The 13,383-nt window shown below is 46.8% G+C and overlaps 1 protein-coding gene across 1 annotated transcript in view; it reads right to left on the reverse strand.

Moving 5' to 3' along the window:
* CRLF2 (cytokine receptor-like factor 2) overlaps positions 1–11,633 on the reverse strand; it is a 72,626-nt gene extending 60,993 nt beyond the window's left edge. The window contains exon 1 of the mRNA XM_008568132.1: positions 11,510–11,633. Coding sequence (XP_008566354.1) covers positions 11,510–11,633 — 124 coding nt within the window. The remainder of the gene's footprint in view (positions 1–11,509) is intronic.
* Between the last annotated feature and the right edge of the window lie 1,750 nt (positions 11,634–13,383).

Raw genomic sequence — 13,383 nt, forward strand, 5'->3', positions numbered from 1 at the left:
CAGCACTGAGGGTTGTGATCCCGTTGCCGGTCCCGGTCTGGTATGGGCGCGACACTGAGGGTTGCAGTCCGTTGCCGGACACAAAAAAAGAAAAAAAAAAAAAAAAAAAAAAAAAAAAGACACACCTGGCAGAGACTCGAAGGAGATGCAGGCTGCGGTGACAGCCAGTGAAAATCCAATATGCTTTCATGGTACAAATGAGAAGATTCTAAATGTTCACATCACAAAGAAGTGATGGATACCTGAGGTGTTGGCTATGCTGGTCACTCTGATTTGATCGGTTCCGCAATGTGTACATGTATAAAATATCACTTTGTATCCCATAAATATGTATAATTATTATTTGTCAATTAAAACATAAAACTTTAAAAAATCATGTCATACACTATAAAAAATTTTTTTTAAATAGGGCTGGCCGGTTAGCTCAGCGGGTTAAAGTGCAGTGTTATAACACCAAGGTCCGGGGTTAAGATCCCCTTAACAGCCAGCTGCAAAAAAAAAAAGAAAAAACCTAAACATTCGACAAACTAGGCATAGAAGGCTGCTCAGCCCCATAAAGGACATTTATGCAACACCCACAGCTAAAAACTGAAAACTTTTCCTCTAAGATCAGGAAAAAGACAAGGACGTCCATTTCTGCTGTTTACATCCAACATTGTACTAAAGGTTGTACCCGTGGCAATTAGGAAAAAATAAACATTTTTTGAAAAGTACACAGATTAGACAGGAAGAAGAAAAACTGTATTCACAGATGACTTATGTTTTATATAGAAAATCTTAAGGAATCCACTAAAAAAAACTATCGTAACTAATAAATGACTCCGGTTGGTTGCAGGATACAAGATGGATACGCAAACACACGTTTGCAGTAGGCAATCCAGAAAGGAAATTAAGAAAACAAGTTAGCTTATGATAGCATCAAAAAGAACAGATTAGGTAGTAACAAATTTAACAAAGCCAGATTTGTACACTGAAAACTGTAAAACACAGCTGAGAGAAATTAAAGAGGACCTAAGTACATAGGATGTCATCTTGTGTCCTGTCAAAAGATGTAAACTTGTTGAGACAAGAACACCTCCCCAAACTGCAGACTCAATGCAATCTCTATCAAAATCCCAGCTGCCTTTTGAAAATAAACTGACAAGCTGATCTTGAAATGCACAGGATCCAGAATAACCAAAACAGTCTTGAAAAAGTAAAACAAACTTGGAGGACTCACAATCTCCAGTTTTTTTTTTTTTTTTGGCCTTTTTTGTGACCAGTAAGGGGATCGCCATCCTTAGTGTGGTGTCGCCCACACCGCGCTCAGCCAGTGAGCGCACCAGCCATCCCTACATAGGATCCGAACCCGCGGTGGGAGCGTCACTGCGCTCCCAAGCGCTGCACTCTCCCGAGTGTGCCACGGGGCCGGCCCATCCAGTTTTTAAACTTACCACAAAGCTACAGTAATCAAGAGAAGGTAGGCCTGACATAAGGACAGACATATAAATCAATGGAATAGAATTGAGAGTCTCGAAATAAGCCCAGGCACTTACAATCAATTGATTTTCATCAGGGAAAGCAAGCCAATTCAGCGGGGAGGAAAAGTCTTTCTGACAAATGGTTCTGGGAAACTGGATAGCCACACACAAAAGAATGAACTTAGGCCCCAAACTCATACCCTACTCAAAAAATTAATTCAAAGTGAACCAAACTCATACAGGGCTGAAATATGTTGGGTTAGGACCCCACACACAATGTTTTTGGGTTTAAAAGTTCTCTCCTATTCCCTGACCAACCCCAAGGGTGTGGGATGATTTCTAAGGCTGTGTAGCAGACATTGTAAGGGGAGACAAAAGGGATAGATACAAACACAAAAATATCCAAATTACAGCATCAGCCACCATCGTGAGGCTCTAGGTCTATGAGGACCAGCTCCCAGGGCAAGGTCCTGTGTCCATTTTTCCAACTCGGATTCTCCAAAGACACAATAGTGCTCAGGGAAGGTCCTCTGGTGGTCTTTGGATCTGTCACGCAGGTCAGGGAACGCCACATGCAGTCACCGCGGGGATATGTTTTGTTATTTTTCTTTTTGTTTATTTCTCTTTTTTATTGAAACATATTGATGATCCATATTCGTGGGGTACAGAGTTGAATTTCAATTCATGTGTACATGTGTGATGACCAAATCAGGGTAATTAGCATGTTCATCATTGCAAAAATCAATCATTTCTTTGTGATGATGACATTCAATGCTCTCTATTAGCTGTCTGATAACATGCAGTAAATTATTGTTAATTATAGGTGCCTGGCTCCACCGTACACCTACAGAATTTATTTTTCCTATCTAGCTGTTTTCTCTGCTTTAACAAACCTCTCCCTATCCAACCACCCACCTTACCCTTTCCTGCTTCTAGTCACCACGATCTGTTCTGTCCTTCTGAAGGTTTTCTGAACATTTTCAATGAAGCCCTTTGTAAATTCATCATACACCATCCATTGTGATACCAAGTCGGCCTGTTTCCCACAGACATGTCTTATCTGACTTCAGCAAGTATCTCATGACTTGGCCCCCAAAGACGTCCATGCCCTGATCCCTGGAACCTGGGGATAGGTGACCTTACGTGACTCAGAGACTTTGCAGATGGGATTAAGATAAGGCTCTTGAGAAGGGGAGATGATCCTGGATTATCCTGGTAGATCTAATGTAATTATGTGAGCTCTGAAAAGCAGAGAACTTTCTCCAGATGGAGGCAGAGAATGAGGCAGAGATTCCAAGCATGAGAGGTGCTACGGTCTGAGTGTTTGTGTCCACCGAGAATTTACCTATTAAAACTCAATCCTCAAAGTGGTGTTAGGAGGTGGGGACTTTGGGACGTGGCGAGGTCATGAGGGCAGAGTCCTTATGAGTGAGATTAGTGACCCTCACAAAAGAGGTCCCCAAAAGCTCACTTCCCACCTTCCACCATGTGAGGACACAGCAAGAAGGTGCCGTCTATGAACCAGGAAGCAGGTCCTCGCCAGACACTGCACCTGCCACACCTGGATCTTGGACTTCCAGCCTCCAGCAATGGGAGCAACTTTTATTATTATAAGTCTTAGGGCGGGACTCGGCCCCAAACCCCATGTTTTTCTACCCATATAGGTCTTATTTGTACTCTCTCCCCAAAAAGGAAAATATTCGGTTTTGCAAGGAAAGAGGGTGACCTTTTACGTTATAAAGGATTCTCCATTTTAATCATTTCCTTAGGCTAAGACAGATAAGACATACGATTTGTTACAAACCATTGATACAGATGAGATCTAGACACGTGCCTTAAATTAGTGGGTGAGTTTATTGCTGTGTCCCTTGCTACACGGACAGATGGCCATCCTGTGACTCTCGGTGGTTTCAATCAACTCAACATTGTCGTCACATTACGCCATAAAACGGGCTTTCCCTCAAAATGGAACAATCAAGGGAAAGTGGGCTCTGGAGCTGCTGTCTCACTTCTGTCATTGAGCTTCTGCTCTGGACTGTCCTCTCTTCTGACACCCATGCCTGGCCTGAGAAAAGGAAGAAAAGGGACATCAGAGACTACAGCTGTCGTCAGCTCAGAAGGAACTTCAGGTCAGGGGATCGGAAAACACCTGCCCAGCACCACCCCCCTCTTGCTAAAGGGGGAACCTGGGTTCCTGGCAAGAGCCAAGGAGACGCAGAGATGGTCAACTCCATCCAGGCGCTGGCTTCCTTTGGGCACATGTTTTAAATCAAGCAAAAGATGTCACACTCCCCACGTCCGCAGCCTAGGGCAGACACCTCCGGGACTAGGAAGCAGTGTGCAGGCGGTGGCATCAGTCCTGCAGCTCAGTCCTTTGAACAAATCACTCTGTGACATATTCTGGGCTTAGTACTGGGGGTTAAGGAACCAGGACTGGAAAGGCAGTGAGGCCCATCAGAAAATGAATAGTCACAGCAGTTGAGGGTGATCTGCAGGTGATGGAAGGAAATGAGGAAGGGGCAGAAACCGGTTGTGGGGTTGTAGGAAGCATTTACAGAGGGTGGTGATGGAAACCTGCCTAGACACCTGCAGCCAGGATGGGCTCATGGGGACCAATTAACCCTCCCACCTAAAACATGGAGAATACACAGGTGTTAGTTTCTTAGACCTGCTGTAATAAAGTACCATGAACTGGATGACCTACAGCAACAGGAATGTGTCCTCTCAACAGTTCCAGAGGCAGAAGTCTGAGATCCAGGTGTGGCAGGGCCGTGCTCCCTCCAGAGGCTCCAGGGGAGGATCCTTCCTGCGTCTTCCAGCTCCTGGTGGCTCCAGGTGTCCCTGGGCTTGTGGCCGCATCACTCCAGTCTCTGCCTCCATCTTCACGTGGCCTCTCCTCTGTGTCTGTGTCTCCTCTTCTGTCTCTTACGAGGACACCTGTCATTGGATTTAGGGCCACCCTAATTCAGGATGACCTTATCTTAATTAATTACATCTGCAAAGACCCTATTTACAACTAAGGTCACATTCTGAAGTTCTAATTGGACGTGAATTTTGAGGAGGATGTCATTCAATCCCATACAATACAAAATGATAATTTTGAAGTCATTGGAGTTTGAAAGGCAAGGGAAGTCCATTACCAAAGACCAAACCATGACGAAGACGAGACCATGAACAGTCAGGCAAGTCTTACGATTGCCCCAGCTCACAGCCTGCAGGGAGTTTCCAGGACACGGTGCAAGGAGGGGGACCGTATGAGCCTTCAGGATGAAATGTGGGTGTATGAGTCCGTTTCTCTTGTTTATAACAGAATACCTAAAACCAGGTAACTTATAAAGAAAGAAAACTTATTTCTCACAGTTTTGGAGACTGGCACATGCAAGGTCAAGGAAACACATCTGGCGAGGACCTTCTATAGATGCACAAGGTGTCACATGGTGAGAATGGGCTGAACAAGAGAGAGCTCACCTGTCACTCGCTGTCCTTATAAAGCCACCAGAACCACGCCCGTGACCCTATGAACAGATCAATCCGCTCATGAGGGCACAGTCCTCATGACCCAATCACCTCTCAAAGACAGCACCTTTCAGTTACCCCACTTGGCTTCCCCACCCTCTTAACACTGTTACAAGAGGAGTCACATTCCCAATACATGAACTTTTAGGGGACACATTTGACCGATGGCAGTGGGAGAGAGACCTGGCGAGTCCTGAAATCCACGAGAGTGGGCTTGTGAGACAGAGTAGCAGGGAAGAGAGGTGCAGAGTATAGAAGCCAAGATCTGAAGAGGGTCCCACGATTCTTCTGCAGGGAGGACCGAAGGGGACAGAGAGGACAAAGGAGAGGAGGGGACTGAGGAGGAGACAGAGGGACTCAGGAACTCCTAGGGCTGCAGAACGTTCTCACCGTGTTGATGGCTGGAGTTACCTCCACCAGGAAACGCGTGTCAAAAATGCATATTCAAGTGTTCAGTATGTGCGGTTTATTATACGCCGGCTGAAACTCATAAGCCTTTCCAGAGCAAAAACAGACCCGTGGAAATGTTCTGCCTTACGGATTGAAATGACACCCGGAAAATGATTTGAGGTGCAACAAACATTCCAGCATATTTAATCTAGAAGCGGCTGAGGCTCACATGCGCTCAATGACTGATTTACCAAAACCCACATTATAAAACTCACGTTCAACCCAAACAGAAATAGGCCTCAATCGACACCAGTAACCAGCGCACCACTGTGCGGCACACGACCTAAGAACGCTGGCAGACCGTCTGCTTACTGACCAGTAACCAGCAGCACAGGCACTAACCACCCACCACTGACGACTCACTCCCCACCCGTGACCTACCAGTCAGCCGCTAACCAACCACCACCCACCACCCACTCACTAACCACCCACCACCCTGCTACTCACCCACTAACCATCCACCATCCTACCACCCAGTCTCTACCCACGACTGTACCACTCACTTGTGAACCACCGGCCAACCTACCACTCACTCACTAATCAACTGCCCCCCAACCACATTGTGACTAACAACCTCCCCACTCTAACAGTCTGTCACTCACCACCCCGCGACCTTACGGCTCGGTCACTAACCCTTCAGCCCTCTGTCACTAGCTACCCGTCACCTTCCCAACGTATCCCTCAGCCCCTCGCCAGCCAGCGTGTCTCTCACCCCCCCACCTATTTTTGTCTCTTCTCTAACCATTTACCACCTTCCCTCTCAGTGGCGGCTTCAAATACAGGCTTTTTCTGTGGGATATGAATTTCGCTCTGAGACGGCGTGTCCTGCGACGTGCGGGGATTTTCACGCAGGGGTCACATCTCCTCACCGATCTCCCCTCTCCCACCGCTTTTTTAACTGGCGCACTTGCAGTCTCTGTGCCTGGCTGGTCCTCCCGGGCATCGCATTGGCTGGGTTCTCAGTAGTCAGGGGTCCACCAGGCCCCCCAGCCCGCTTCTCCCGTCTGTCCTGGCCAGGTGGGAGTCCAGCTCCCTGTGGCTTGTAGCACTTGTTCATTAAGCAGAGTGTGGGAAGTGACTGTAGGAACTTTCCTGCCGGACTTTGATAAAAGAGGAAGCTTTTGTACCTGTAGATACAGAAGGTTTGCCTCCTGGGAACAGTTTTCTGGATCAACTGGGGATGCCCCATAGAATTTGAATTTCAAATAAACAAGAGTCATATTCAGTATATGTTTGACCTACACAAGCAGGGGTGGCTTCTTAAACCAAAAAAAGGATGTATCGCTTCTCTGAATTTCCAGTGAGCTGTCGTGTGTTATTTTTACTTGCAAAGACAAGCGATTGTATATTTTTATTTGCTGAATCTGGCCCACCCCGTCCTGGGTGGGTGAAAATCAGTCCCTGTACAATGCATCTGGGTCACCGCTGGAAGGACAATCGGAGGTCGGAATTCTGGAATTGCTGGGGGGCTCCAAGCCAGCCTCAGGCAGAAGGCACAGGAGGGGTGACTGACGTTCTCGGTAAAGCCAGTTTCTCGTCTTTTCCAAGAAGCATCCTGCTCACAACTTGCCACCCAAGGGAGCCTTAAAATTCTGAGATTCGCAGCTTCTGCTCCACAGAAATGGGAACCAATATCTCTGGGCCACATGGCTCTGGCTCCTGGAAGGTCTGAGGGCCTCAGAAACAGCTGGTTTTCATCACCGAGAGTTTCCATCCGGAAAGGAAATGCGTTATCTGGACAGAATCATTTGGATCAAAAGATTGGGCAGGGTCCCCAGTAGGACCACCGGGAGGGTGCATTCTCCTGTGTATACAGAACAAAGAACTGTGAGGATGATGAACCTTGCAGCCCCTCCTGCCCGCCTCCCGCTGCACCCTCGTGCCCCCAGCCAGCAGGTGCTCTGCAGACCCCCACGCCCTCTGCAGAATGCTGCCTCCCCCGGGGCCCCCAACCCACTCCCCTGGGACCGGAGTTCTTGTCCTCTCTCTCTGCATCCCCAAACCCCTCCTGCCCACTTACCTGCATGCAGCACAGCCCCCTCTGGGAAAGTCACCTGTCCCTGCTTCTGTATCGCCCAGGAGGGGGATCCAAAGACTACTCAGATATCAACAACTCAGCAGGTTCTGCAGCCCCCAAATCTGCATTAACGCACTCCAGTGACACCCATCCCGCTGCCTGGTACCACTCTGAGAAAGGAGGATGAAAGTCCCATCTCTCCACCAATACCCCCCCTTTTGTTTACATTTTCATGGAAAACAGGTGACTCGAGACGATATTAATCATTGTCCCATTGGCTCAATTAACGATGTATCTTTCGCACGTTCCCGGTAATTTCTCAGTAATGGCTTATCAGGTGTCTTCTGTTCACTGTAACCGATGATCCCTTCTTATTCTGATATGAGATTTTGGTGGACCTTTACAAAATGTTTGTGTACTTGCAAACCCGTGCATAAGTCTATTATTTCTCTGTGTACGAATGGGATCGTGCATTTTATTCTGTCCTGTTCTGGGCCTTTTTTTTCTTTTTTCCTTTTAAAAACATTTGTTAGAGATACTCCTGCACACTGTGAACCTGAGGAAGAAAACAGACACAGATTGAACAACAAAAATTTATGGGTTTTTAAAAAACTTGTGTATATTTTATCATATTAATATATTAATAATTGTTATATACTATATTATTAAGTATATTATTTTTATTTATTTTACCTTGTAATTTAATTCATTTACTTATTTGCACCTTGCTTTTTTATTTGGCAAAATTTACTTATTTTTCTGCATGTGTGGGACAAAACATATACTAAATATGACTATTGTTTATCTGAAATTTAAGTGTTATGGGGCATCCTGAATACAAACAGATCTTTAATATTTTTATAATCACAGAAAGGGCAGGAGAAGGGACAACCCCCTCAGTCACGCTTTACCTTGGTTGTAAGTTAGTGACTGGTTAGTGGTCACGACTTGCTCTTTAAACAATTGCTAAATCCACAAGTGAGCGTCACGTTGCCCATTTCAACATTCTTTAGGTTAATTTATAGCTCTATGAGCTGACACCACATTTACACTCTCGGCCTAAAGAAAAGCGTTCAGCAGTTTTTCAGGACGTGGGGGATGTGACTATTTCCACATACCCGGCCTCCCAGGGCCATGGGGATTTAGCTGGCCTCAGTCCCCGACGCCAGAACAATGCACAGTTTATCAGCACTCAGGTAGATCTAACGTTCTTTATGAACAGACTTTCACGTGGTTGCCGATTCCAGTACTATTACAAGAAGGTAGTCAGGGATGTCTCCAAACACTGCACCCTGGGGACCCTGTGGGGGTATCTCGTGATAAGTTTAAATTGTGATAGACGTGGCCAAAGTCGCCTCTGGAAAGTCTGTGCTGATTCACAGGACATATAGCAACGCAATAAGAATCTGCCCACGCATGCATCTACCCAGACCTTATCACACTTTTCAACTGTTCTTTCTATTCTAAGAATGTACGGCATCTTATGTGTGTGTACATATGTATGTGTGTGTGTGTGTGAATGTGTAGGTGTGTGTATGTGTGTGCATATATGTATGCATGTATGTAGATGTGTATATGTGTGTGTTTACATGTGTACATGTGTATATGCATGTGTGCATATTTATATATGTATGTACATGTGTATGTATGTGTATGTGTGTATATGTATGTGTGTGTGTAGATGTGTATATGCATTGCATATGGACGTGTGTATGTGTGAATATTGTGTGCCCGTGTGTGTGTGTATAGATGTGTATATGTACATATGTGTATGTGTGTGTACATATGTATATGTGTGTGTGAATGTGTAGGTGTGTGTATATGTGTGCATATATGTATGTGTGTATGTAGATGTATATATGTGTGCGTTTACATATGTGCATGTGTGCATATTTATATATGTACATACATGTGCGTGTATGTGTATGTACGTGTATGTGTGTATATGCATGTGTGCATATTTATATATGTATATACATGTGTGTGTATATGTATGTGTACATATGTATGTGCGTGTGTGTGTATATGCATGCATATGGACGTGTGTATGTGTGAATATTGTGTGCCCGAGTGTGTGTGCATAGATGTGTATATGTACATATGTGTATGTGTGTGTATATGCATGCAGTGTGGATGTGTATGTGTACATTTGTATGTGTGTGTGTGTATGCATGCATTTGGATGTGTGCATGTGTGTACATTATGTGTACATGTGTGTGTGTATGTGATATAATGGTTTATCACGTCAGCTTGGGAGACTGCCTTATTTTTCTTCCTAGGGCAGGAGAGCGTTTACGAGGTCTGGGCCTTTCTCCTCAGTTTCTGTGTTTGCGCACTTTGTCGATAGACGGAAGAGGAGTCTACAGGGCAGAGTTCATGGTCCAGAAACGTGGCGTTGGCAGGCTGCAGTGATGAAGACGGCCTCTGAGTCTCTGCTTTCATGACCTGCCATGAATGGCTCCTCTGGGTGAGAGGCAGGTGCTGACTTCTATCTTGTCCTGCAGTGCCAGCCATGGACCAGCTACAACCAACTGCTGGAGCTTCAGTGAAGAGTGAGACAGAGCTGTGGGGACAACTTAACCTTTCCATCATCATGAGATCCTGGAAGACCAGGGTGTGTCCAGCTACTTCCACATCAAATTCACAGAATGTGACCTACAACAAAGGTTAAGACATGATGCATTAGTTTAAAAAGACAAGTCCTAAGTCCAGAAATCAGGAAAAAAACACATAACGGGTTTTATTAAAGTTACAGAGACTGCCAATGTCAGCAGCTTGTCATGTTGGTGGTTACTGTGGTGGACGCTTCCACTTATTCCCCCGATGCGGTCCCCCACGCTCTCCCCAGGCTGACTCCCAGTGGGACCCTGGCCATCCCCTGCAAGGCTCTATGGGATCTACCTTAATGATCCCCTTCCTTTTGCCCACACAGTGGTGGAAACTCTGAGCAGATCTGAACTGACCAAGGCAGAAGCAGCTAAAGAAAAGACGGAACTGTAAAGGTCCCAGGAAACATTGAGTAGTCACCTGTCCAGACACTAACTAGTTATGACACTTCTGCTTGGCCAGACAAAGCAACCTTCACAGTGGTAAGTAGGTTGTTGTGTTAGGGATCCCCCAAACCACCCCTCAGGTTTGAAGGTTCATTAGAAGGACTCACAGAACTCAGCAAAGCTGTTGTACTCATGGTTATGGTTTATTACAGTGAAATAATATTGATTCAAATCAACAAAGGAAAAAGGTATGTGGAGCAGAGACCAGGAGGCACCAGGCATGAGCTTCCAGGTGTCCTCACCAGCGGAGTCGGGGACAATGCTAATTCTCCCATCAATGACGTGTGATAACACGTGTGGTGTGTTAGGAACCAGGGAGGCTCCCCTGAGCCTTGGCATGCAGGGTTTTTATTCCTGACTTCAGTCTTATTTCCTCCATAGATCAGGCTGATACTTTGTCACCCACAGCCCCCACTACAAGTCACATTATAGAATAAACAATCTAGGGTGGCCCAAGACCCCCAGGTGAACAAAGACACTGTCACCAGGCAGGACATTCTGAGAACTCAGAGGTGACCTCCCAGGAGATGGTCAAAGGGTAGATCTTTTTTTTTTTTTTTGGAGTGTTCAGGGTGTGGACGGTCTTGGCCCACTGAGTTGTCTTTACCACGCAGTTGTGTTGTGGAATCATTTGTACTGCCAAGACTCAGAGGGTGTGAGAATCAGGAACGTCCCTCCTGCCAGCTTGGCAAATCACAAAGAAATTCACAGTCTCACATCCACTGTTGGGTTCCTCAACACTCTTTCTCAGTTCAGACTCCCTTGATTCTCTCCTGATTCTTGAATTTTCCTCTAGAAAGCCACCTAAACATGGCACAACTGAACATGGCATCTCTTCTCTCTCCGCTCCAACCCCTGGGCCAGTTCTTCCTCCTATTCTGCCAACTCTAAGAAGATGCCAACATTGTGACATTTTCCCAGCCCTGAAGCCCCAGTTGAGGTGGACGCCTCCACCTCTTTCCCTTCCCCTCCAGTGTCTTGTCACAGCTCTGTCCTGGCCATTGTGCCCGCACCTTGTTCGGGGAGGTCTCCTTCTGTCTTGGCGGTTCTTCTGGTCTTCAGCTTCCCGAGCGTGCTGCTGAGGGAAGGCTCTCCAGCAACCCCCTGCACCATACAGCAGCCCATGAACACTGTCATCGGGAATTATGTACCAGGCTGGAGCTGGCCTATCCCAACCCATGGCTGTCATCAGGGAGACCTTGGGGCCCTGCCGCCATCTGTGCATCTCTTCTCATGAGAAGACGTCTGAAGCCCCCTGTGAGGCTCTCTTGGCCATGTGCACAAGCTGCCTCCCCTGCTCCATGGTCCAGATAAAACCTGCCTCCTCCCTTACTTAGCCACCCTCACCCATCACCATGCGTGAAGGCTCCTCCACGGGGCATCAGGGCTGTGATTGTGTCCCATCTCTCATGACCCTTCTACTCAGCCTTACCCTACCTTGAGCTACAAACCCATGACCTACCCATTCTGAAAGGTTGGGTGTGCTTTCTGAAGGTCTGGTGAGCTGAACTGGGTGGAACTGGCCCAATGCTGAAAGTGAGCTCCCAGAGATGTGTAATCGAAGACAGGAAGACCCACCATGGTGCCCCAAACTGGGCAGCTTCAGTGAGCCATCTGGTTGACCTCTTGGAACGATAAGATTCTCTACCTCGATGCTTGACGTCCGTGTTGGGGCCCAGAAAGTATACCTTAAAGTGAAGACCTCAGAAGCAGCCTCAAAGCAAAGTTTTCCTCTGACCTTTTTCTGCTCTCCAGTCTCTCAGCCTGATTCTCCCCCGAGGCAAGCCACAGAAGCCAGAATCCAAAGCAGGTCATAGATATAGTCTAATCTTCCCCCCCGACTGTCTCTCTTGGAGCTGGCCATAAAGAAATTCTCTGACCTACCTTATCAGATGGTAGGCCATGAGACCCTCGTTCCAGAAAGGGTCCTGCCCCACTCCCTAGAGGAATGAATGCTGCACACAGAGAGGCCAGAAGGAATCTGAACAGACAGGCCTTGCTGGGTCTCCCCACGCAGTCTGTGAGCATCAGATCATACGTTTCTTGTCCAATCACAGTTCTGCATGACGGTCCCCGCTTCACAGAAGCTAAGCATAAAAATGGACCATTTTCTCTCTATTTTGGGGTCTTCATTCTGAAGTCTCCCATATCACACAACATTATGATATAATAAAACAGATTATGCCTTTTCTTCATATCGATCTGTGTTTATCAGGTGATTTTTCAGAGAACCTTTAGAGGGTAGAAAGAGATGTCTTCCCTTGGTGCCAACACTAGCAAGAAAGTACGCACCGTTGAAGACTTTTTGAAGACCCGTCACAGTGCCCAGGCTGAGCAGCCTTGGTGAGCCCCGTGGTTGACCTCTTGGGAAGATTAACTTCTCCATATCAATGCTTGAAGTCAGCAACAAGGTATGCATCATGGAAGACTCTTTGAATAGCCACCATGGCACCCAGGCTGGGCAGCCTTGCTGAGCCATCTGGTTGACTTCTCGGGAAGACAAACTTATCCACATCCATGCTGGAGAAAAGCAAAACTTCTTCCAGGAAGACAAAGACCATGGAGGCATATTCCGTACAGCCACTTTTCACCTTTGCTGTTGTGACTGTTCAATCGTTTTCCATTCTGTGTGCCTGGAGCCCTGTGCTTTGTATAGGCACCGACTGTTTGTCCCTCTACGGTGCTTGGTTTTTCTCAGCACTCTGCAGACAGTGTGAGGGGGCGCATGCAAGTACACACACAATGAGTGTGTGTGGATCACATTTCCCAATTCTGTGTAGTGAGGAAGCACAGGAGGGGGAGGGAGTCTAAGAGAAAAAGGAAGGTCTGGGTTTGCAGCCATGCAATCAGTTGTTACAGGAGGTGGCCAGATGCCGGAGTCGCAGGA

The sequence above is a fragment of the Galeopterus variegatus genome, unplaced genomic scaffold (genome assembly GCF_000696425.1).
Source record: "Galeopterus variegatus unplaced genomic scaffold, G_variegatus-3.0.2 Scaffold21, whole genome shotgun sequence".
Taxonomy (NCBI): domain Eukaryota; kingdom Metazoa; phylum Chordata; class Mammalia; order Dermoptera; family Cynocephalidae; genus Galeopterus; species Galeopterus variegatus.